This window comes from Euwallacea fornicatus, chromosome 10 (genome assembly GCF_040115645.1).
Source record: "Euwallacea fornicatus isolate EFF26 chromosome 10, ASM4011564v1, whole genome shotgun sequence".
NCBI classification, from domain to species: domain Eukaryota; kingdom Metazoa; phylum Arthropoda; class Insecta; order Coleoptera; family Curculionidae; genus Euwallacea; species Euwallacea fornicatus.
Genome location: NC_089550.1, coordinates 3,046,698 through 3,069,325, shown reverse-complemented (window position 1 = coordinate 3,069,325; position 22,628 = coordinate 3,046,698). Strand labels below are relative to the sequence as shown.

At 34.0% G+C, this 22,628-nt stretch overlaps 6 protein-coding genes across 10 annotated transcripts in view; 3 read left to right on the top strand and 3 right to left on the bottom strand.

Annotated features, from left to right (window-relative positions):
• side-VIII (sidestep VIII) overlaps nt 1-519 on the top strand; it is a 142,617-nt gene extending 142,098 nt beyond the window's left edge. For all 3 annotated transcript variants that reach the window (XM_066286857.1, XM_066286856.1, XM_066286855.1), the window contains one exon: nt 301-519. In XM_066286857.1, the coding sequence (XP_066142954.1) occupies nt 301-390 (90 nt within the window). In that variant the 3' untranslated portion in view covers nt 391-519. The remainder of the gene's footprint in view (nt 1-300) is intronic.
• Nucleotides 520-4,108: 3,589 nt separating this feature from the next.
• On the bottom strand, nt 4,109-8,108 carry LOC136341656 (uncharacterized). The gene is made up of 8 exons (XM_066286858.1): nt 7,948-8,108; nt 5,777-5,949; nt 5,503-5,723; nt 5,165-5,451; nt 4,868-5,112; nt 4,441-4,809; nt 4,292-4,387; nt 4,109-4,178 (listed from the first exon to the last, which is right to left on the bottom strand). Exons 2-8 carry the CDS (start codon nt 5,933-5,935, stop codon nt 4,113-4,115), a joined length of 1,443 nt encoding a protein of 480 aa, XP_066142955.1. The 5' UTR covers nt 5,936-5,949; nt 7,948-8,108; the 3' UTR covers nt 4,109-4,112.
• A 212-nt stretch (nt 8,109-8,320) lies between these two features.
• MED8 (mediator complex subunit 8) lies at nt 8,321-9,310 on the bottom strand. Its single transcript, XM_066286862.1, has 2 exons — nt 9,058-9,310; nt 8,321-9,008 (listed from the first exon to the last, which is right to left on the bottom strand). The coding sequence occupies exons 1-2, from the start codon at nt 9,223-9,225 to the stop codon at nt 8,397-8,399; spliced, it is 780 nt and encodes a 259-aa protein (XP_066142959.1). The 5' UTR covers nt 9,226-9,310; the 3' UTR covers nt 8,321-8,396.
• Nucleotides 9,311-9,538: 228 nt separating this feature from the next.
• Nucleotides 9,539-12,456, top strand: Mgat1 (alpha-1,3-mannosyl-glycoprotein 2-beta-N-acetylglucosaminyltransferase). 2 transcript variants are annotated; one of them, XR_010732513.1, is made up of 7 exons: nt 9,539-9,768; nt 9,853-10,315; nt 10,879-11,083; nt 11,140-11,368; nt 11,422-11,788; nt 11,843-12,050; nt 12,212-12,456. XR_010732513.1 is itself a non-coding variant. In XM_066286671.1 (6 exons), the coding sequence occupies exons 2-6, from the start codon at nt 9,890-9,892 to the stop codon at nt 11,954-11,956; spliced, it is 1,341 nt and encodes a 446-aa protein (XP_066142768.1). In that variant the 5' UTR covers nt 9,539-9,768; nt 9,853-9,889; the 3' UTR covers nt 11,957-12,456. The 2 variants fall into 2 exon arrangements, 1 of the variants encoding a protein (XP_066142768.1); XM_066286671.1 differs by having other exon boundaries at nt 11,843-12,456.
• Nucleotides 12,457-12,739: 283 nt separating this feature from the next.
• Nucleotides 12,740-14,701, top strand: LOC136341658 (KICSTOR complex protein kaptin-like). The gene is made up of 8 exons (XM_066286861.1): nt 12,740-13,028; nt 13,247-13,329; nt 13,381-13,566; nt 13,613-13,779; nt 13,835-14,095; nt 14,146-14,281; nt 14,334-14,495; nt 14,547-14,701. The coding sequence occupies exons 1-8, from the start codon at nt 12,827-12,829 to the stop codon at nt 14,619-14,621; spliced, it is 1,272 nt and encodes a 423-aa protein (XP_066142958.1). The 5' UTR covers nt 12,740-12,826; the 3' UTR covers nt 14,622-14,701.
• Nucleotides 14,702-17,186: 2,485 nt separating this feature from the next.
• On the bottom strand, nt 17,187-22,170 carry LOC136341660 (transmembrane reductase CYB561D2-like). Of its 2 annotated transcripts, XM_066286864.1 has the most exons (4): nt 22,104-22,170; nt 21,379-21,648; nt 18,094-18,298; nt 17,187-18,039 (listed from the first exon to the last, which is right to left on the bottom strand). In XM_066286864.1, the coding sequence occupies exons 2-4, from the start codon at nt 21,628-21,630 to the stop codon at nt 17,738-17,740; spliced, it is 759 nt and encodes a 252-aa protein (XP_066142961.1). In that variant the 5' UTR covers nt 21,631-21,648; nt 22,104-22,170; the 3' UTR covers nt 17,187-17,737. The 2 variants fall into 2 exon arrangements, with proteins under 2 accessions (XP_066142961.1, XP_066142960.1); XM_066286863.1 differs by lacking the exon at nt 22,104-22,170 and having other exon boundaries at nt 21,379-21,909.
• Nucleotides 22,171-22,628: the final 458 nt, after the last annotated feature.

Genomic DNA, 22,628 nt, shown 5'->3' with positions numbered 1-22,628 from the left:
AAGATAACGGGTAGGGGTACGTTTGAAGGGTTTGGATGATTAGGAGAGTGGGTGCAAACTGGAGGCGGGTTTCCGGGAAGTCTAATGCCGTAAAATTTCTTTCATTTTTATTTGTAGCGACGGAACTCTTTTTAGAGCCTCCGAAGCTGGAAAGTGTTCTTTTATGTTTGAAGGAATTTGTTTGAAATTTTCAAAATTCGACAATACATGCGGCGCCAGAGCATGACTAATGTTTTCAAAATAGCGACTCTTAGCATACATGAAACTTTAATTTTAGCACATTATTTTTATATTCTTTAGGCGTTGCCATCTCTTAAGGACATGGGCGGCTCGCGAACGTCGTCGGTGACGTCGACGTTGCCGCGTCCAGTGACGGCGACTCGATTTTGACCTACTTAATTATTAAATAATTATAATAATTATTCGTCCGAAGAAGAACTGGTATACTTGTAAGTTAATTAAATGTACATTATTTGTTAAAGTTAAGTAGATTTATATATTGGTTGTTTTTGCGGGAATTTCTCCATGTAATTAGATATTTAATTATACGTATAAAATATAACTTTTGTCAATGGCACTGGAACTAATGAAGGGAAGATGTTTAATCACGTGAAAAATTAATTGTCTGCCCTCCAGAAGAAGTTTCTCAAGTGCGCATTAATGTGAATTAAAAACAGCGTTCTCATTAAAAAAATCCGAATTTCCACTACCAAGAGAATTCGCCTGTAAATACGAACTTTTATAGCTGTGAAAGTTTTCAATTATAAACCCTAAAAATGCCATAAAAATACATATTTTTATGATACGATCAAACGATGGTTTTTAATCAAAATTGTTACGATATACTGCCTAATAATGATATATTTTACGACGCTTACAAAGTAAAAATTTTATGACAGAAAATGTTTTCTGGGGTTTGTTGCGCTCTGATTGTTTAGATTTAAGTTTTGTTGTGTGATAATATTCTCTTGTAAATATGTGCGGATAGGTGATCATGTTGAGAGGACTTGAAATATCGCCAGAAAGGTCAATCAAGGGATTTCAAAATATAATTTTTTAAAGTACAAACGTTTATGGTTTTGTTCAAAAAGTTACTTTGTTAAGGATTCTTTTATTTAAAAAAAATGTGTTTGGAAATCCCCTAGTCAACACAGGTTTGGTTTCGTCAAATTGTAAGAAAGTGCATAATTTTACCGTCCATTTATTTCATAAAGGAACGTTCTTTCACGTATTATTTAGAATTCTCTTTATCTACATACGTACTCAAACACGAAATTTATTATAGAATGCATTTAGCCTTTTTTTCACAGGAAGACCCCGTTTTGTAATTAGCATACTAATATGTAAAAATCGACGGAAAACTATTTTATAAATGTATAATAGAATACGTAATAAATTGCTATAATTAACAAACAATAATTATATAAAGTTTTTACATGTACCTCATTCAGATTTTTAAGACGTTTTTATTGTACTAATAGCCGATGTAAATAATGTAAATTGTCGCTGGTAACCCACTCTTCTACATACGTTTTTTTAAAGCCTATCATTACCATAGCTGAACAAATCAAACGTAGTCGATGTCTCGTATATTCCCGTTAATGTATGGACAATAATTGTTAGGTTTCTTTTCGTACCTACAACTCTGGCAGTCATATTTCATTTATTAGTTCACCCATGCAAAATTGCTAATACCAAACCTTCACCTATGGTTTTTATATTATAAATGTTTTGAATCATCACCGATATACGTATATGTTACATTCAACTTTGTCTAAATAAATTTATTGAAAAGTACCTCTGTGTTTGGTGGTTTATGCCCAGGGGCCTAATTAATTCTACATGCGCCACCGACTCCAGGAGTCTCTGTAACTGAAAAACCGATGAAATTATATACGCACAGGAAAACGAGTTTTTCAACAAGTAAGAACTAGGCAACAAAGCAAATTTGCAAAAAATTATATTTAAAAACAGTAAAAACGTTGGCGCGCGAAAGACATTTTAAAATTACAGACCGAGGATATTTGTGTTGGTTGTTGATGAATGAAAGAAATCATTTTCGAAACCTGCTGGGTCATTGGGATGTGTCGCTGCTAGTTCCCATTAAATTGACCTTGACATATCACTTGCAGCCGTACGAATTTCGGTAAACATTTACTTCCCAGTTTTCAAGCGTTACAAGTTGAATTAGAATAAAATTGGGAATGTACCCACGCGAAAACTAAAATCGATGTTTGTCGAACGTTTATGGCCACTCTGAGACCGAATAGGTCGCTGTCTACTTAAGAACTGACATTCAGTTTACATTACCCCCTATCAAATAGCTGTTGGTCAGGTCCCTACGTAGTTTGAAAAACATACAGTTGTAAGTTGATAAAAAAACACTTATGGAGTAATACTTTTCATATATTTAGAAACTATCATGGAAAGAATAATTAACAGAAAAAACAAAAATTAACAATTATTAACGTTTAAACTAGAACTAAAGACATTCTCTAAATTAATCTAATATACTATACAAAGTAACAAAAATATTGTATTTCTCGTTTCACACCTGGTATATTTTTTAGAAGATTGAACCTAAAATTATTGCATCAAAGAAGTCATATTACAAAATCAAAACGACAATGAATCTAAAATCAGTATAAGTAATGGGGAAGTAAGTGGTCGATTTTATTTAATCACAAAATAAGAGTTGAAAAATAAAGTGGGAAATTGAAATTAAATTGTCATTTTTATTCAAATTAAAAAATAGAGCAAAACGTAAACATCACGATAAGACTTCCTGCCAGGAAATGAATAGATTTAGCTTAAAACGAGTCCTGGTTAAAATATGAAAACATGAAATAAATAAATATGATTCGAAATCACAATGCTTAATACCTGGTAAATAATAAATAACTATTCAAGTTGAAAATTTGGCCGTGTCTGCAAAAAGATCGTCAAGTAATTACCACGATAATTAGTTGTATCTAATCAGTCAAAACTTTACATAACTTGCTTAGGTTCTCAATTGATTTCATATTTTCGTTTTTTCCTTCTTCTTTTCAGGAAGAAGGAATATCTGAGGAACCATTGAGTACAGAACTATGAAGCTTCACCGCATCAAAGCAAAATCTACCGAAAATTCTATTATAAATTTTGAAAATTGTATGCTCACTTCTCCACAGTCCACCTCATACTTGAAAACATACAGAAACGACCAAACTTCTCATCTAACTTAACTATAACCATTATTTGCATTCAAATACCAGCTATTCGACGTAATAATAATAATTATAAAATATAAAACACGTGTAACATGAAGATATAATGCATGTTCTAATTATTATCGTTATTATTAGTAACAAAAATCTTGTGCTCATTATATTGCCGCTACTCTACCGTAGTAACTCTAACACAGCCCAGAAGCGATTATCAACCTATTTTACCTGGTAGATTGGCAATCGTGTGTTCTTGGACGTGATGGCAAGAAAACTGCTCTCTAGTGTTTTAAGTAACTTCTTTTGTTCCCTATGTACAGTTTTAAGTTAGGGCTTTCCTGCGCCCCTGGGAGATTATATTAATAAGAGATCACTGTTTCGTCAATAAATTACTTTAAAAACAAAATTTTGTTTATTTGAAACCAGGGGCGTAAAATCCAACTCACTCCTTAAACTCGCTCCTCAAATTCATAAAAAAAACTTTAAAATACTGACCAACAATATAACTATCTAATTAATATTTATGTACAAAAAAGAATTTTCCTATGTACTTCCACTTTTAGAGGGAGTAGTAAAAATATATAAATTAATTTTGATTGCTATTTTGCCAGGAAGTTCTCTTGAATTAAATGACGGTAACTCACTGCTGCTTAAACATCACAAAACGTTCTCAAAGTATTGCACACGAAATCTAGTTGTAACTTACCTTACCACTGTCTAGGATATAGTCACTTTAGCTTTAAAATATTGTCAGGGATAGATTAAGATTTCTTGAGTATAGTACGTTGAAAATTTGCAGGGTTTTGGTTAGTCAGTACTTTAGCAAGACAGCGTGACGAGTATTTTTTTTCTAAGATTACAGATAACTGGAAATATGTGGATTGTCTGTATGTATATGGAGTTACCTCTCTAGTCCGGCGGAAGAAAGCTGAAGAGTTTGAATTTGTTCCGGATGTGTGGACGAACATCTTCTTTCTGAAAGGATATGTTTCTGTTTAAACTTTTCACGACTTTTTCATAAATTAGATATAAAAACGCACAAAACCCAACTAAAAATAGCAAAATTATTAACAAAACCCTCAACTCACCATTTGTACCAAATCCTCCAAAAAGGGCACTAATTTCATAAGTTCCGAATCGGTGCGATCCATAAACCAACTCTCAATCGGAATTCCGTTGTTCAACTAAAAAATCTCCTAAATACTCATCGACGGTATAAAATTAATCTGAAACTTACATGATATCCGAATGCCTGTGGCGAATTATCAATGATAATAGTCTTGGATAAATCCCTCCCCAAAATGGTCAAATCCTTGATGTAATTCCCGTTAACGCAAACGCAATGCTCGCGGAAAAGCCTGTATTTAATCCACTTCCGCTCCGGATCCAGTAAATTCAACAACTTATCCGCATACACCCTCTTAGAGGCGGTAAACAAAATCACCTCAAAAATCTGTGAAACTTTCTCCATGAATTCCCGAAAGTATGGCCTCGTGCGCACATAAACTGTGTAAGAGCACTCTTGGAATAGTACTGGAAAGTTAAAACTGGCATCACTCAGTTCCTGAAGACTGCAGTGTACTAAGGTTTCGTCCAAGTCTAGTACCTTTTATGAGACATAAAATTATCCAATGGAACCAATTTTCATTATTAAACCAACCTACCAGACTGAACTCCGGGCTTGAGCGCGTCTTTAAGGGCAAAGCAGGGCATTTAGATCTCATTTCGAAGGTCAAAGGGGGCAGATGCTTGATAAATAAATATGGATCGAAGGTTTCCCAGGTATCCTCGACAACTTCCACGTGCTCGGGCTGCGTATCAAGTCTTTGATGCTCCTGAGGAGCTACGCTAGCTATCATATTAGCCTCCTCTTGGAGGTTGTAGTTATAGGCAAAATCATAAACTAACCCTAAAGAGAATTTAATAGAAATAATATTTCCTTAGTGTCGGTAAACACTAACCCGCATTAACATCCTTTGCCATTTCCTCGTGCAAGAGATTAGTAAAATCCTGAGTGGTGACATTACTGAAATCTGCAATATCGATTTGCAGCTCTGGATATTCAGTCCTCAACGAGGAATAGTCGTAGTACATGGATTCGCACATCTTTTCAGTGAAAATTCCGTATTTCTGATATTCGCAGCTCTTTTTTTCTGTAATGTTAAACTGCATTCTATCAGTGTACTCCTCAACTGAAAAGTTTTCAGGGCAGGAAACTATGTTTGTGTTGGAGTCCAACTGTATTGAACTATAAAAAAAAAATTAATTATATTATTATTTTTTTGTTGGAAAAAATTACCTATATTCAACCTCCTTGGGAAGTCCGTTATCAACTACGGGGACACAAGAAGTTGTGGCGGCATAGAAATCATAATACTTCTCATTAGAGGACATACTGTCATTATTAGCTACCGTTACAATACTAGTTAAGTTCGAAACGATTTTACTATCGACTGGTTGATCGTAGATCTCAGGCACAACTTGAGCTTGGTAGTTTTCCTTGCACTCATCATCAGTCACCTGTTTAGTGATTCAGTAATTTTCTTGAATTACTTTTTATTCATATGACTTACCTCCTTAATTTCATCCACAGGTTTCTCAACCGTATCGTTTCCGGTCGCCCTCAGAATTGACGTAGTGCGAGCTTTCGTCGCCCATGGTTTTCGGGTGGCCTTCTTGAATTTTAGGCTGATGGCCCTTCGTTTCCTTCTGTTCTCGCTACGTAGCCACATAATGATGCACCCATCTGTTAAGAACGCATAATAGCTTAACATCAAAGACACTTATATTAATTCAAAATACTAGAAGTATTTGGCACCCGTTAAAACCAGACATTTTGTAATACCAGAGCCCCAAAATCTAATTTCATTATTCTATAATCGGATATTCCAACAACAAATCACAAGATTTATTGCCATAATTAAAGTTTCAGAGAAAAAAAATAAAAGAAATACTCCATGACGCTTCTCGAGTCTCGCACAAAAAGTACGCATCACATCGGATTTTTTTTAGTTATGAAATTAGGTAAATTTTGATATCATCTTAAAGAAATGTCCTCTTAAAGACGCGTCGTACACTTAGGAAACACCCTGTATGAGAGGATGGTACGTCATGAATAGGACATTTTGTTACAGCATCACTCGTCTGTGTAGATTTGTTTTAAAGTCACGAAATATGTCACATTACCCAAAAATGAAGGTATCCAAAGTTAAATAATACACATTATATTTTATTATTTTATTCAATTTTTAGAATTATTCATAAATAACACCAATACACAAATAAAAATATCTATTGCGAATTGTTCAAAAAAATAAATCTAATGAATTTAAATCGTAACTGCGTGGTAATCAGAGACTTCCAGTACCCCAACCAATCCATATATGCATATATGTAGAGAATTCATATTTAAAAACTTAAATATACATATAAGGTAATTAACTGAAACCCCATCTTACATAATCTAAAGACATTGTTTTAATACTAGAAGATATTCCGTTTAATAAAACTAAAGGCAAATAGTTTCTCAAGAAGCTCAAGCATCATTCGCCATTTAGTTTTGCCAAAAGTTGAACTGGTTCCAAAATCATATCTTCAAAAAATCTCAGAAATTCAGAAAATTCTTATTGGACGATGTTCTCCCATTAAATGAGAATTTTTGTATTCTAAAAATAGCTGCTCTCCAATGAGATACTACACCTATTCTTGTAAATCTTGCCTAGTTGGTAATGAATATTTTACTTAAGAACAAAGGGTCATGATGTTATTAGACTAATAAATTCTATAAATTGTCAGCAATTTATACCAAACATAAAGTGATATGGAAACAGCTTCTCTTTCCAGAAATGTCTATTAATTAATGATTTGCTAATCCCTGTCGCTTCAGGAATAGCTCAGGTGTTAGTTTCTGGATCTTCCTGTATTCAGATGAAACTTCACTTCTTCATCCAGAGTAAAAATACTATATCATTTGGAAACTTCACATTTAAACACACTCAAAATGTAACTTGCCCCGTAAACATGAGGCTGATTGTGACAAGGCCATTGAAGCTTTTTTATATACTTGATTCAAGTCTCTGTAGCTACCTTCAGACAATTTCAATTACACTTAAATTTTCAAACTGGTTATCTCAACCTATACTTATAAGTAATCTTTCCAATCTCCCCATATAAACCTCATCATTCTCGTAAATAATGAGAAAACACTTTTAAAAGACGAAATTGGGATTGAAACAAAACACACAACAACCGTGAGCATTAGAAAACAGGCTCCAGAACAGCCTTCGATGGAGCCCTAACCAACCCGCAAACATTTCCCTCTTTAATAAAAATGCATCAGAATTCTGTAACTATAAATTATTGATTCGGGGACAGTGAAAATGCATATAAACTCGGCGCAGGTGGTTTTTATTTTTTTCTAATTCTCCAGCCCATTGATGGCAATAATACACCTAATGAATACTGAAATAGGAGCTGAGGGAAGAGGCTAGGATTGGAATTTGAGGCAGAAAATTTTAAGGCAACGAAAAACGGAGCCTGAAACTTGAAAACACAAACCTTTAGCTCTGATTTGGGAATAGAAAATCAGGATTTGAAACGCGGTTGAGCAGAGAAAAGTCATAAATTCCCTGAAAAAAGTGTTTACAAACAAATTGAGCGGTAGGTCAAGTTAGACCATGTTTTTAGCGAATTTTGGCAATTGTTACAGGGTAAATTGAGTTGCTAATAAAATAAAGTAACTTACCAGAAAAATTTTGTGGAATCTGCAGGTCTATTACCACGGCTACATGGTTTTAATCCACAATTTACCTGAAAAAAACCTCCAAAATTTGCACCATTAATATCGAAATCAAAATGGCTGCCCACGCGATTTGATTGATATTTTCTATAGGAGCTTGCGCTTTGCCTTTTAATACTCCGGCACGGCGCAATGTATCTGTCTCTTTTATAGTGATAGATTAAAAAAGGACACACGGTGAAAAGGAAGTAATTAATTAGTGCCGAGTGTAATTGAAAATTTCCCAGGTTTCACTAGGATTATGGCGGGACGTTTAAATCAGATCAGGATATCCTTAGGAGAAAACTGCCTGAAGGGTCCGTAAAAAAAAAATAAAAACTTCAAAATAAAAAAAATATTATACACAAACATTCACAATTGCACAGTTTAAACAATAAATAAATTAAGACTTATTTCTAACGTCCATAAGGGTGCATTTGATTGGCACTTTTAATGTTCGTCTTAATAGCAGATGGAGCTTTATTCATGCCCATTCCCTGTGAACCAGCTGGCAAAGTTGACTGTCCTGGGGGCCCACCTGGTCTACCTTGTGGAGCCACCATCATCCCTCCTGAAGTGGGATTTGGTTGTCCATTAGGGTTTGCCCCCATTTTCAATCCTTTCCCCATCCCTACTGCAGCTACCAATAAATGAGTATCTGCAACGCTTGAGTTTTGTTGAGTACTGCCTCTAGAAGATGCCTCAACTTCCCATTCTTCTCGGGCCTTAATCACAATATCCCAGACGTGAGAAACCACTTTTTGGTAAGTTGCAATTTGTTTCTGTGCATTTTCAAATTGCAAATTTTGGGCTTTGTGTTCCAATTGGAGCATCTTTTGCTCGGCTAAGGGTTCCAATTTTGTGCGCAGATAATCAGGAACTAGGTCATGAGAGAACGTGGGGACTCTGCCTTCAGTGGATTGTATGAGTTGCTCATCCCTTTCAGGGGAGAGCATTAAAGGGAGAACTGTGAGGTTACGCAGGTTAGGGCATTTGTCATGGCTTAACACTTTTGACAAAGAGATTAGCTAAAATTTTATTTTTTAAATCCTTGTTTTCTGATTTATGAGAACTTACCTGTCCAGAAATTAGGGCATAATTATCTAAGAACTTAGGCCAATTTAAAGTCTCATACTCAGTGTCCAATTTGAACAGCATTGCTGCCAGAGATTGTTTTAGGTCATTTACCCTTTGGATTATAGATTCAAGAGCGGATTCCAGCTGTTTTTCTTCCCTTTGCTGCATTTTTTAATTGAAAAATTTACTATTTTCTTTTATAAAAATTATTAATCTTGAAATTTGCCAGTCCCAACAAAAACTAAAGTATAAACATAACCTCAAAATCACTAAATACTATGAAGTTTTTTAATATTAAACATAACCAGATTAGCTTAGTGTTACACTCTGATACATGTAGTTAGGAAAGGATAGCATGACAACACTAAGGATTTTACTAAAAAGAGTTTCAAATATCCAATCTTACGTCATTCATTGGGTATGTTCAAATCTCTGTCATAATTGTAAGCAAGTGCGGTATTTAATACTTTTTACCATTTAAACGTGTCATTGCTATCTAAAGCGCTTGATTTTCTGAATTTACCCATTAATCCCCTGTTCTGATGTGGTCATTTCAAAGTTAGTCTCTCAATTTTTTTAAGAATTATTAAGGAAAAAAATTCAATTTAAAATATGTGGGTATTAATATTAGTTCCCAGTATTTAGTCTGAATGACCAATACGATTTCCTTGCATAACTGCACAGTCAAGAGGAACTAACATGGTTGCAAAGGTAAGCAATCTTGCACAAATCCCATTCAATTTTTTGTTCAACTTCACTAGTTCCCAACTATTTCACAATTAACTCTCTTTCAAGGCTCTTAATCTACCAAATCTCCCACATATTTGGTAACATGAGGGTAAAGCGGACAGTGTTTGCTTTCGTTTGTGTTGCTACTGTCTGGCTCACTGTCCTTTTCCTGGTGTTTTCGAACAACTTTGGAGAGCAGAACCGGAAAAATCTTTACTCGCAAATTGTTCAACTAGAAGAGGGCATACAGCACCAGTTCAAATCCAACAATGAAATTATAAAACAGACTCGAGAGTTTTTGGATAAAAAGAAGCAAGTTAGTCAAGAACTTCTCGTGAAAGAACAAGGGGAAGATGAAGTCTCCAATGGTGAGCTTATGGTTAACCCTAAGGCTCCAGGGATAGATTCACCTGAGGGAAAGTTGCCAATATTGGTTTTTGCTTGCAACAGAGTGAGTGTTGGTAGGTGTTTGGATAAATTACTACAGTACAGGCCTGATTCCGAGAAATTTCCAATTATTGTTACTCAGGTAAGTAGGTTGGAAAATCCTGTAGTATTATCTAAAATTTGTTTGCTTTTATCTTCAATAAGAATTCATTGTGATTAAATTAGGATTTGATAATGTTAAATAGGTAAAATAATGTGAAGGTATTTAGGAAGTGTATCCATTATCAATTATTAGTTTTGTTGTACAGGCAAATATTACCAGGAAGCACACCTCATTACTCATAAACTACAATCACAATAATAACAGTGTTAATGGCAAAACCAATGTTTATTTTAACCTGTTTTTGAGCCAATGTACTTGTCAGACTAGAGATTGTCCTTATACTATATATATACTTTACACGGCATTGAAAAAAAACAATATAATAGGAAATGTTTTGCTCAAAATTACAATGGCAATTCATTTCTGAATACTCCCTTGAATCAGTCTTCATGTAATTGCTAAAATAATTGTTGTCACAAGAAATTCAAATGGCTTATTTTTCAATCCTAAAATAGATTAATGTATTATGAAAACCTGAATGAATGTGTTTACTTTTAAAATAAATTTAATCTTTTTTTAATATTTTAATAATTATATTGAAGGATTGTGATCATGATGAAACAGCCAACAAAATCCGCAGCTATGGCTCCCAATTGACCCTAATTCAACAACCAGATCAATCAGATATTCAGGTACCTCCAAAAGAGAAGAAATTCAAGGGGTACTTCAAAATAGCCCGCCATTATGGTTGGGCTTTAAACCAAATGTTTTTTAACTTTAATTTCAGTACTGTAATTGTAGTGGAAGGCAAGTTATTATTTCCAATTGAATTTTTCCCTTTCCTGAATATACTGTTTTTGCAGATGACTTAGAAATAGCCCCAGATTTCTATGAATACTTCTTAGGTACTTATCCTTTGCTGCAGAAAGATCCTACGTTATGGTGCGTGTCTGCTTGGAATGATAATGGAAAAGAAGGCTTAGTTAATGCCGAAAGACCAGATTTGTTGTATAGAACCGACTTCTTTCCTGGATTGGGGTGGATGATGACCAGAAATCTGTGGCTAGAGCTCTATTCCAAGTGGCCTAGATCGTAAGCTGTCTCCAGAGCTGTTTTTGTCGTAGAAATTGCAAGAACATTTTCAGTTATTGGGACGATTGGATCAGGGAACCAGCGCAGCGGAAAGAGCGGTCCTGTATAAGACCGGAAATATCGAGAACAAAAACTTTTGGAAAAATCGGTGTCTCTAACGGCATGTATTTTGAGAAACACTTGAAATACATCAAACTCAATGAGGAGTCGGTGCCGTTTTCCAAGATGAACCTCACGTATTTATTGAAAGAGAATTATGACAAAGATTTCGTGGGCGCTGTGTATAAATGTCCTGTGGTGAATTATGAGGATTTGCGTAACAATAATATCAGCTTCAATGGACCTGTTCGGATCACCTACAGGAAGTTGAACGAGTATAAGATAATCACCAAGAAACTGGGCCTTATGGACGATTTCAGAGTGAATTATAATAATTCAAGTATATTCAAAGTTTACGAATGGATATTCTTTTAGGGTGGAGTTCCAAGAATGGCGTATAAAGGCATCATAACATTCCACTACAAAGGAAGGACAGTACATTTGGCACCTAGTGTCAACTGGAAGGGGTATGAGTTGAGTTGGAGTTAACAACAGGGTGTGATAGGGCATTTTGCCTTGAAAGTGTGGGGTCGATTTCTTTTGCCAAACTTATAGAAAAGAAGGAACATGACATGTGTGGTTTGTATGTAAATTATTTAATTTTTTATAGGTTTATAAGTAGTATTAAACCAAAGGAGATTTTGAATGAAAATTTGGGAATAGATATGTATATTGTGTGTATAATATATTGATATTTTGGTTTTAAGACGGGCAGTCTACTAAGTATTAAGTGTTACTTTTCAGGAACAGTTTACGAAGATTTTCAGAGAGGTTTTACGTCAGTGTTTGTGGTGTCAAAGAAAATACAGGTTTGTGCCGAAAGAGTAACAAATTTGTATCTCGTTACTATACTATTGTATTACAATAAGCAGGTTTTTATACGAGCATTTATGGGATACATACGTAATGGGACAAACAATTTAAAATTGTAGCATTTTTGTAAATAATGTAATTTATAGCTGTAATTGTAAATAAAGTTTTATTTATTCTGTCTGGATTTTCATTTCGATTTTATTAATGTTTTTTAATCTTTGAGAGATGTGTTAAATGAAAATTTGATCAAACATCTTTAACTCTTATAGTAGTTTATACCCAAGTTTATCTGCAATAAGTACCGTTCGCAAAAATGACAATATTAAGGTACTGCGAAATATGGTATTAAGGACTTAACTAATTTCTGGCGTTCTTATTGGTTCAAAATAATTCTTCCAACCAATAGAATTGAACGACGTTCTCCGCGCGAATATGAATACCCACACGTTTACGCTAATGAGTACCTGCATGTAACCTCACTTTTTTTTAAATGTAAACAAATAATTTTTTGAAGTAAATATTAATATCATAATCGAGATAATAAACATGAACCAGTTTAAAGATGCCCATTATTTTCATATTCCGTCCCAGGGCAACATTTACACATTAACAGAGCTGAAACTGGCCAGCGACAAAATGCTAATTTTAGCAGCCTCCCTGAAACGAGAAATTTATGATTTTGAGTATTTAGAGGCCTCCCAAGGGTTAGTTCCAACCTCCAAAGAGATATCCTTTACTTATATTCCAAGTGAGTAAATGTCAGTCATTGTTATGCTTTAAATGTTCTTAAGCCTTTAAGGTTGTTTTGTAAGCTCTAACAATAGTTGATACAGCTCAAATTTCATATAATATAATACCCAGTGATGAAGGTGAAACTATATAATACCATATTGATTTGCTACCCTTAATCTTCAAAAATTACATCTTCCACAACATTGAAAGTCATCTTAAATTTCTCTGCTTTAGGTGGAGCAGAAATAATTTCAGTGGACGCCTTTAATAAATCTGCAATTACCAATGAAGTGGTAATAGGAATTACTATTATCAAGGTATATTTAATCAACAAAATAAGCACACATAACTATCCAATAAAACCCTAGAATAGTAATGATTCAGACACCCTTGAAACCTTCTTAAATATCTACTCCCAACTGGAGGAACATGAGGATTTTAACATAGAAAATATTGCCCAAAATTGTTTAACTGTGGAACTCAATTATATTCCCTATAAACTAATGCATACAGAATTGGTCAGTTGGAATGATAATGAAATTGCAAATAAAGAAGTGAGTTTTTTTTTGCTTCTAAAACATGTTCTAAGTTTTCCTATAGATAGTGTTTATTCTCTCGGGAAGTGATAATGTAGTCCACATTTATCGTGAAAATACTACTGAACATACCTACAAAGAAGTGGACAACAGAGAAATGTTCCCAGAGTTTACTAAAACTCCCAGTCCTGTAGTGTGGATTGATATATGCCACATGAATAATTATGAAGAGTAACAATATATATAGTTGTTAATAATGTAGTGCCTAAATGACTATAATTTGCAGGCGTTTAACTGCTTTTGGCTGTGAATGTGGCTATGTAAAACTATTAAAAATACACACCAAAATGAAGAAAATAATCTACAACTTTTCCACCAGATTCAACAATTATATTGCCCAAGTTTACATTTATTTTGAAAACAGAACTCAGCGACCTGAAAAATTGCTTAATAAACTTCCCTCTAGCCTGTTTTTGGATAAGAAAGATGCACGGCAAATAGTAAATTTAGTGGTGGTCAATTCAATATTACCCTCGGTGCATTTTAGGTGAATTTTATTGTGTATAGAGAATCAGTCTTGATGTTTCTTATTTACAGGGATGTTCTAAAATATGGTCTTAGTGACTATGTAACTTTACCTAGATATGATAGTTGCACTGTGTTTAATAGCTGTGTTGTGGCAGACATAGATTTCGATGGACGAAAAGAGATTTTGCTGGGGACTAGTTCTGGCGTTGTATTAATTCGATTTTTGTATCTGTTGTCTTTATTATTTGGAATTTTAGGAAATCATTTTGTATAAATGTGACGAAAATGACAAGAAATGGTACTTAGAGGAAATCAAACATATCGTAGCTCCAGTTTTATCTTTGAAATATATTGATATTTCTGGGGATGGGATTAAGGAATTGATTGTGTCTTCAATGAAGGGAATCCACATTTTGCAAGCACGTATGATTGCCTTAAGTTTGAGTGAAAGTTAAAAAATATGCTTTTAGCATGACCCAGTATTTGTCCAGAAGAAATTAAACGATTGGATAGACGCAGTCACAATACCTCGAATTTGTTCATGAAGATGAAGAATTTAATATGGTGTGGAAAACTTGTGTTTTGTATTTGTTATTAATTGTATTATAGGTTTTTTCGTGTGAAATCCTAGATTTTTTTTCATTGATTTCATTTAACCCCCGTACAAGAAATCTTGAAAATATATGAAAAAATAGCGATTGCCTCCTGCGATAGTGTCATTTCATCACATTCGTTTTCATTTACACAGCAACAGTACACTAAATATTGCCTAGTGTTGTCCTTGTCAGATTCCTGCCTATTTAGCCCGCTACAAAAAAGATGGGAAGTGATACGCTTGTCATGAATTGTTCCTTTTATCATGCTATTCAAATCAGCTGTTTGGCTGATGCATTGGGTTTTCTTTTATTTTAGGATGTATTTTGGGATATCTAGAATTAATTTTATCATTTAATTTGGGATTTTCATTTATTTTTTATATCTATGGTATCAAAAAATCTCGCCCTTCACAAACCACCATTAGTTTAATATTTTATTTGATGAAACTTTAATTTTGTTATTTAAACTGTGAAAAACATTAAAGAAAAGCCGTCAATGTCTTGAACATTCAAGATCAAAAATAGGTAGTGCTAAAAGTAGTGTAAAGAAACAGGGGTGTTCGCAAGAAGACTTTAAAGTAAGTGAAGTTTATTGATTTAAATATACGCAATGAGTGACTTCTTAAGTTCAGGCTAAGGGCACCATAAGTTTAAATTTTATTTTTATCAGTTATTTACTCATACGACCAACCGATTTAAATCCAAAAACAACGCTTCAGTTTATATAGTTTATTATCGTTTATTATACAATTCGCATTATATATTCAGTATCGTGGGTATCGCGTAGTGAATATCATCATAAATGTGTTTATTTCAAAAAAAAAAAAATCATTATTGGTTCATTACAGTCTCAGAATCTTGATTAAGCATAATGACCTTTTACTCAATGCTACCTACCTTTCTGTAGGAAGTTTTCCTTTTTCCAGAGAACGCTCCAAAGATTAAGCATTCACAAAAGACTGATCCACAATGAACCCACTTAGTGCCTTATCTGCTGATGCAACCCCTTTTCAGCCCAAATTATGTCCCTGCATGTATCTCTTGGAAGACCTCCACATCTCAGATACCACAGTTAATGTTATTAAGAAAAAGCGTAGAAAACCTAAGAAAAAGAAACATCCTGCTGCACCTAATGAAGTACAAGAAGTTATTACTAATTCTATTTCTGAGTATGTAAATCCATTTTTGAGGGCTATTGAAAGAGCAGGTAATGCCCCAAGAAAATCTAATGCTAATAAAATCTTCAAAAATCCTGCTCTTCTCCTCATGAGTAATTGCCAAAAAATGTTATTCACCAATAAAGTTGTGCACTATGAGGAAATTTCCTTGAACTCCCAAAAATTCTTGGAAATAAAATCCCTGTTCCCCCCAAGCCTTTCTGTGTTACACATCAAAGAAGTTCATAATCCATATCTAGAAATTTCCTTCTCTCTTACAAGACACTTCAAATATTCAGGAATAGAACCTATTCAGCTCTTCCATGGCACCAAATTAAAGTATGTGCATAGCATCTGCACCTACAACTTTGATTGGAGATTTAATGGGGCTGAGAGGGGGCATAAGGTCGGAAAAGGGGTAAATTTCACTCCAAGACCCAAATTTGCCTTCAATTTCTGTGAAAAGGAGCCTGAATTTAAAATCCTGATCCTTAGTGATGTGTTAATTAAGAAGAAGGGAATTGGAAATAATGATTTGCAGCTGCCTCCTGAAGATTCTGACACCGCTATTAGGCCTGATGGGGTTACTTTTGTGAAATTTAATGATGCAGAGTTTTGCCCGCGATATGTGATATTTTTTTCTAAGAAATAATAGTTAATCATAAATAATGCATTGTTGTGTAAATTAGATCTTTTGTAGTAGAAGTTAGAGTCTTTTGATTCCATATATCTACACTTGAGAATCAAATTTACCCCAAAAGTAAAGTATCTTGGAAAAATTTGAAGATTAAATTCTCTACGGGTTTAATCAATATAGTTGTCTTATACCTTTGGTGACACTAGGGAATTATACAGGGTGTAATATATCATCACGGAGATATTTCGTGGGCGATAGTACTCTGCAAAATAATTTTAAAAAACCTTATAGACACACGGTGAAAAACGTATTAATTTCGATATATAGGGTGGCAAAATTTCACATTTTTTCTCATGTTTTGCATATTTCTCACGTATTTGTTGAGTTATATTTTTTTAATTTCATACTCCTATTTTCTTTAAGACGTTTAAAAAGAATTGAAAAACAGCTTTTAGTGATAACGTGGATCAGTGCTTTTAAAATGTTATGTGAATTTCTGTCGAGATGCCGATGATTACGAAAGAGCAGTTCAAGCAAAGCAAAGAACCATGGATGACTTCGATTTTCGTCTTCTATACATACAGAGTGGGCACATTGTCCCTCGAGAAGGAGACTATCACACTTGCTAAAATATATATACATTATATTCCTCTGTACGCAGTGAAATCAGTTTTAACTGTTTCGTGAAGTTTCACCACCAAATAACAACACATTTTCCAGTAATTAAACAAAGACTTAAGTTATATTGATACTTATAGAGATGTTTCAAATCTATAACAATAACAGATCTTTTGATTTTTAAGTCGAATCCACTTTGGCATAACTGACTGAATAGTTACCACGTTTTCACCCAAGTTGAAATCGTTCTGAAAACGATTCCAGTAATGACATTTGCGTGCCGATTTTCATTTCGTTTTCAAATTGGCTTTGGAACTTTCAACTTTGACAGCGAATTAAATTGAATTCAGATTTTGACAAAATACACAGACTGTTGACTGCTGTCAAAGCATTCATTGGATACTGCTGTCAAAATCATAAAATGTTATGAAAAACAACAAACAACTGTAATATTATAGGTAGTCAATTTCCAAAAAAGACAATTGAATTTATCTTTGACAATTCTAACATATTCCCGTTGATTTCAAGGTTTAGGCAAAACGAGATTGAAATCGAAATGAAAACGAGTGTACATGACTAAACTAAAAATTGAAAACATTTATCAGTTTCCATGGAAACGTTTTAGTTTGAACCCTAATACATAATATGCAAACCTATCTAAATAGGCTTAAGAATTGGTGTGCTAAAGAGTACAAAGCAGTCAGACCACTCCACACACTGAGTAAGATGAACAGCGTCTTTACTCCTACCAGTAGGTGATCTGACATATGATACATCTTGAAGAATCCCAACTCCACATATATGGAAGCGAGGCCCAATGCGAAAGCTGCTAACCCCAATAAATTGTGAATAAATTTGGCTAATATTGGTCGAACAAACATGGAAAATGTCCTAGTGTTGGCCACGATTACTCCAAGGAGGAGGGAGACGAAGATCAGGACCCAGGAAGACAGACCTAATACAAGAATTGTCTTTCAGATGAAATTTAGAGAAATTCAAGAATTAATACCATAAATTGCGTGCTTGCTGGTAAAATGACGCCTGTTCACTTTACTTTTTTCGGAGATTTCCACTGCTATCCCGATAGTTACCAATACAGCACTGATAATGAGCAGGACTCCGTGGATCCAATTCCGGTTGGTTCGGGGTATGTAGAGGGTGGTAACGTTGTCTTCGGAGAAGAGTATGATGGAAACTGCCATTAAGGGGATATACTGTAATTTAAAAGAGAATCAAAAATTAAAGAACAAATGCTGATGGATATAATTTCAGTTTTTAAAGATACCTATAATCTCAAAGAACAGGGAGAGAGGAAAGAAAGTGAAATAAGGAAATTAAAGGAAATATTCGGCGAAGACATAACTACCCAGAATATATGCAACTTAAAAAAATAGGACTACGCCTATGGTGTTTCTGGATATGTTGAATATCACGAATTCTCTACAAAATTCGATTTTTGGAAGTTTGAACGTTATTTCGGAAACATCAGGGACGTGATAACCAAATGGAGAATATGGCGAAAAATGAGAGAACATTTCTCACTGTAATTGCCTCAACGTTTGATATTATCTGTAGGCTCATTCGAGTATATCACATACGTGACTTTGATCAATATTGTTAAGTCGTAGAATTTTCACATAATATGAATTTTGAAACTCATTCGACTGTTCGAACTCGAACGATGGCTGGGTGATGACATCGTTCAGGCAATGGCAATCAGGGTGGGGTAAAGTACGATTTCTACACTTGTTGAGTAAATATACAATTAATGCAAAGCGACACATTCTTGGAATTATATTCAAAAATGTTTATAATTTTTTTCGCTCAAATTTTACTTCAAATTACTGTGAACTGATATTGATACTTATTTCCCGTGGGTCTATTATTAGATTTATCCATCGCTTAATTCACCAAAGGCCATCCCATGTAAATACCTTCATTATTTCTCAGGTATTAACGCCCCGTATCTCGAAACCAAGTAGTATAGAGTTTCTTTACTTGAGCATATTCAAGGATTTTTTTTAATTAAGTTTCGCCAGAGATGTAGCAACTACAGTCGGTGCAGAAAGTATTCGTACAGTGCGCAAAATTGTAAAAACGATCGATTTTATGCTATAAAGGACATCTTTACAAGACAAAAAGAAACATATAGGGGTTTATTTGTATTATTCACAAATATTTTTAAAAGAAAAAATAAGTTTAATAATTTTATTATTTAAATAAATATAAGAAACTACAAAATAATCACGAATTCAGGTGCAATAAGTATTCGTACAGATGTCAGAAACAAAATTTAAAGTAACAAATACGACTCTAATAACAGTTTTAGTATTTTGTAGGACAGTCTCTTGACTTTATAATTGCCTCTAACCTTCTGGGCATAGAATTAACTAAATTTCTTGTAAAATTTTCAGGAATTTTGTTTCACTCTTCTAAAAGTGCAACTTTTAATCCCTCCCTTGATTGGATTTGGTGGTTTCTAATTTTTTTTTTCCAAGTAACTCCAAAGATGTTTGATGGGATTAATATCTGGCGACTGAGGAGGAATTTTCAAATATTTTTGGGTGTTATAAAGGATCCAGAGCCTGGTATTTATAGCAGTGTGCTTAGGATCATTGTCTTGGCTAAAGATATAATTATCCTTAATTCCCATTTTTGTTGCACTTTGTAGAAGATGGGTTTTTTAAATATGAATATATACCATTTGGTTCATAATACCATCAATAAAATGAAGCGATCCTACTCCTGTAGCGCTCATACAGCCCCAAACCAAAACAGATCCTCCACCATACTTCACTGTCGGTTGTAAATTTTCTTTATTAAACGCAGTTCCTTTTTTTCTCCATACCTTAAATTGCCGTTTGTTGCCAAAAACTTCAAATTTACTTTCATCAGTAAATATGACTCGATTCCAGTAAGACAGTGGGGTGGTAAGATGTCTTCCAGCGAATTCTAATCGCTTCTTTCTATTGATCTCATTAATAAAATATTTTTTACGAGCAACTCTGCCTTGATAGCCTTGTTTTTTCAAACAATTCCTCACAGTACTAGCAGAAATAAGTGTATTGTTGTATGTCTTTAGTTCCGTAGCAATTTTTTCCGCACTTAATCGAGGATTCTCTTTAACTTTCCTTGCAATAATGCGTCTTAGATGTTCAGTTAATTTTTTTGGACGTCCAACACGAGGTTTATTCTTGAAAGTTTTGCGCTCACAAGATTTGTGTATAATCGTTTGTATACTAGATCTTGGCCTATTTACTATTCTACCAATTTCCGCTAAAGATTTGCATTCATTATGTAATTTAACAATCAGCTGTCGCACTTCTTCCGATGTTTCATTACTTTTACGTCCCATGATCCTAAGAAGCTATCAAAATGTTATGTACCATTGTAAAAAAAAATTATTTTATTACCTTTAATATCCAACTTTTTCGATTTTACTAAATTTAAAATGTGTATGTGGTAAGTCACGGTGAAGATGCAACTGCATGTTATGTACGAATACTTTATGCGAGTCTATTTCTGTCGTTTTTTTGTTCTTGGTGTAATTCTCTTAGAGATATTCTTGTTTATGTTCTTTTTTCTTGGAATCGTAATATAATAATGTGAAACAATGTGTATGATCAATTTGGCAAAGTAAATTAACATTAAAATCTCCGAAATTTATCGATTTATAAAATATTATCTGCTGTACGAATACTTTCTGCACCGTCTGTATGTGTGCATTTAGATGTCGTATCTTGCCGCAGGTACCGGTACCATTTTTTAGTTCTAAGTTGCATTAAAAAGAGGTTTTATGTTGAGTAAAATAAGAAGTTTTTGATGAAAGTGTGCATTAGTTTTAGCAATTTTAAAAAAATAAATTTTGAAATTTGAATAATAAGAACTGAAGTGTCAGTTTATTTACTTAAATTTGTATTTTTGTTATTTCTTTCGTGCTGGAAGTATGCTTTTTCGTAAGAAAAGGCAGAAAAAGGTCGCCGAAATATCGTTAAAGTGCAGGAACATTGCAGGGAAAATAAAGACTTCCAGATCCAGCAAATTAATGGACCGTCTGGACCGCAAGGACGCAAACTGGATAAAAATAAATTCAAAAAGTAATTTCATATGTATTTCTTCTCGCAAAAATATTTCCAACAGACACAGATGACGAAGTCGTTTTTTCCCTAAACAGCGAATGAACAAGTAGAAATTGCACTATAAGTTATATGCAATAATCAGCGAACAATACGTAATTCCCTTCAAAATCACTCTTGGGTGACCACATCCACGAACTTTTTCTCCAAAAACTTACCGCAATAGTGCTCAACACCAAATGAGTGGTAAAAATTGGCTGAGTAGTAGCAGAGTTATCAAAAAAGCACCAAAACATCACTAGGGTAAGAGTAGCCATTAGCTGGTAATAGAAAGTATTGAGTATCCATCTCAACCTTTGCAATGTGGTCACATTTATTCTAGTGGTAGTCTTGGGTTTGGGGGTTACGTGCGTGGTCGACGACGTGGTCATGCTACTTATGGTGGTGGCAGAAGCGGATTCGATACTCATGTTGCTAGTGTTCAGCTACTGAAAGAGACTAAAGCATATTACGAGCAGACTGAGAGTTTTTAAATCCTCTTGATGTAGATATAAAAGCTTCCTCCATTGGAGGAACTGTGTCAAGTGGGTGGATTCCCCAAAGGGAAGTCAGGCTTTATGTTAATTTATTTTCCAATTGAAATTGTGGTTTGGATCTACACAGAGGTTATGACGCTGCACTCTTCTCTGGCTTGGATCAAATCACGTCACGTAATCTTTTGAGTTCTTATTATATAAGAAGATACTACACGAAGAGAAAATTGAACACTACTTTACTAGAGTTTCCTCTCAACTCAATTTTTTTGTCGCCTCCATCTTCTAGACCTTCTCTCCATCGAAGAACCTCCTTTTCTATTTATTCAATTTAAGATGTCTCAAGGTGTCTCAGCTTGAGCCAAGGTCTCCATTATTTTCTAATCAGCTAGAAATACTCATGCACGTACCTAAAGTATCAAATCATTCCCTTGGTCACGTAGAGTTAGCTAATCTGTGAAACATTAGAAGTGCCTCTACTTATCATTATTTATTATTTTATTGTTTATTATATGCCCATTTACAAGTGGTAATCATTAAAATAATGCTGGCTAAGCAAACACACAAATCTATTGTCTGAGTGGTGCGTTTAGAAAACTATACAGGTCTTCAGCTAACATTAAAGATGCTGAAAGGGATTCAAATTTCACATATGTTTATTTATTACAATCCTAACATAGACTAACAAATTCCTTGTTTTTGCTAACGATAGCGTATTTTTTGTATAAAGAGGGGATCCAATTAGTATAGACAATTCTTAAGTCCTGAATTGTTGCCGAATTCACTTAACATGTTTAGATCGTAATTCGTTAAATAATAAATTATTTTTAAAATAAATAATTATTTTCGTTACGTTAACGATCTATCCTTAAAATTAGCAGATACTCGATAACATAAATAATGTGTACGCTGTATGACGTAAAAAAGTTTTGGCG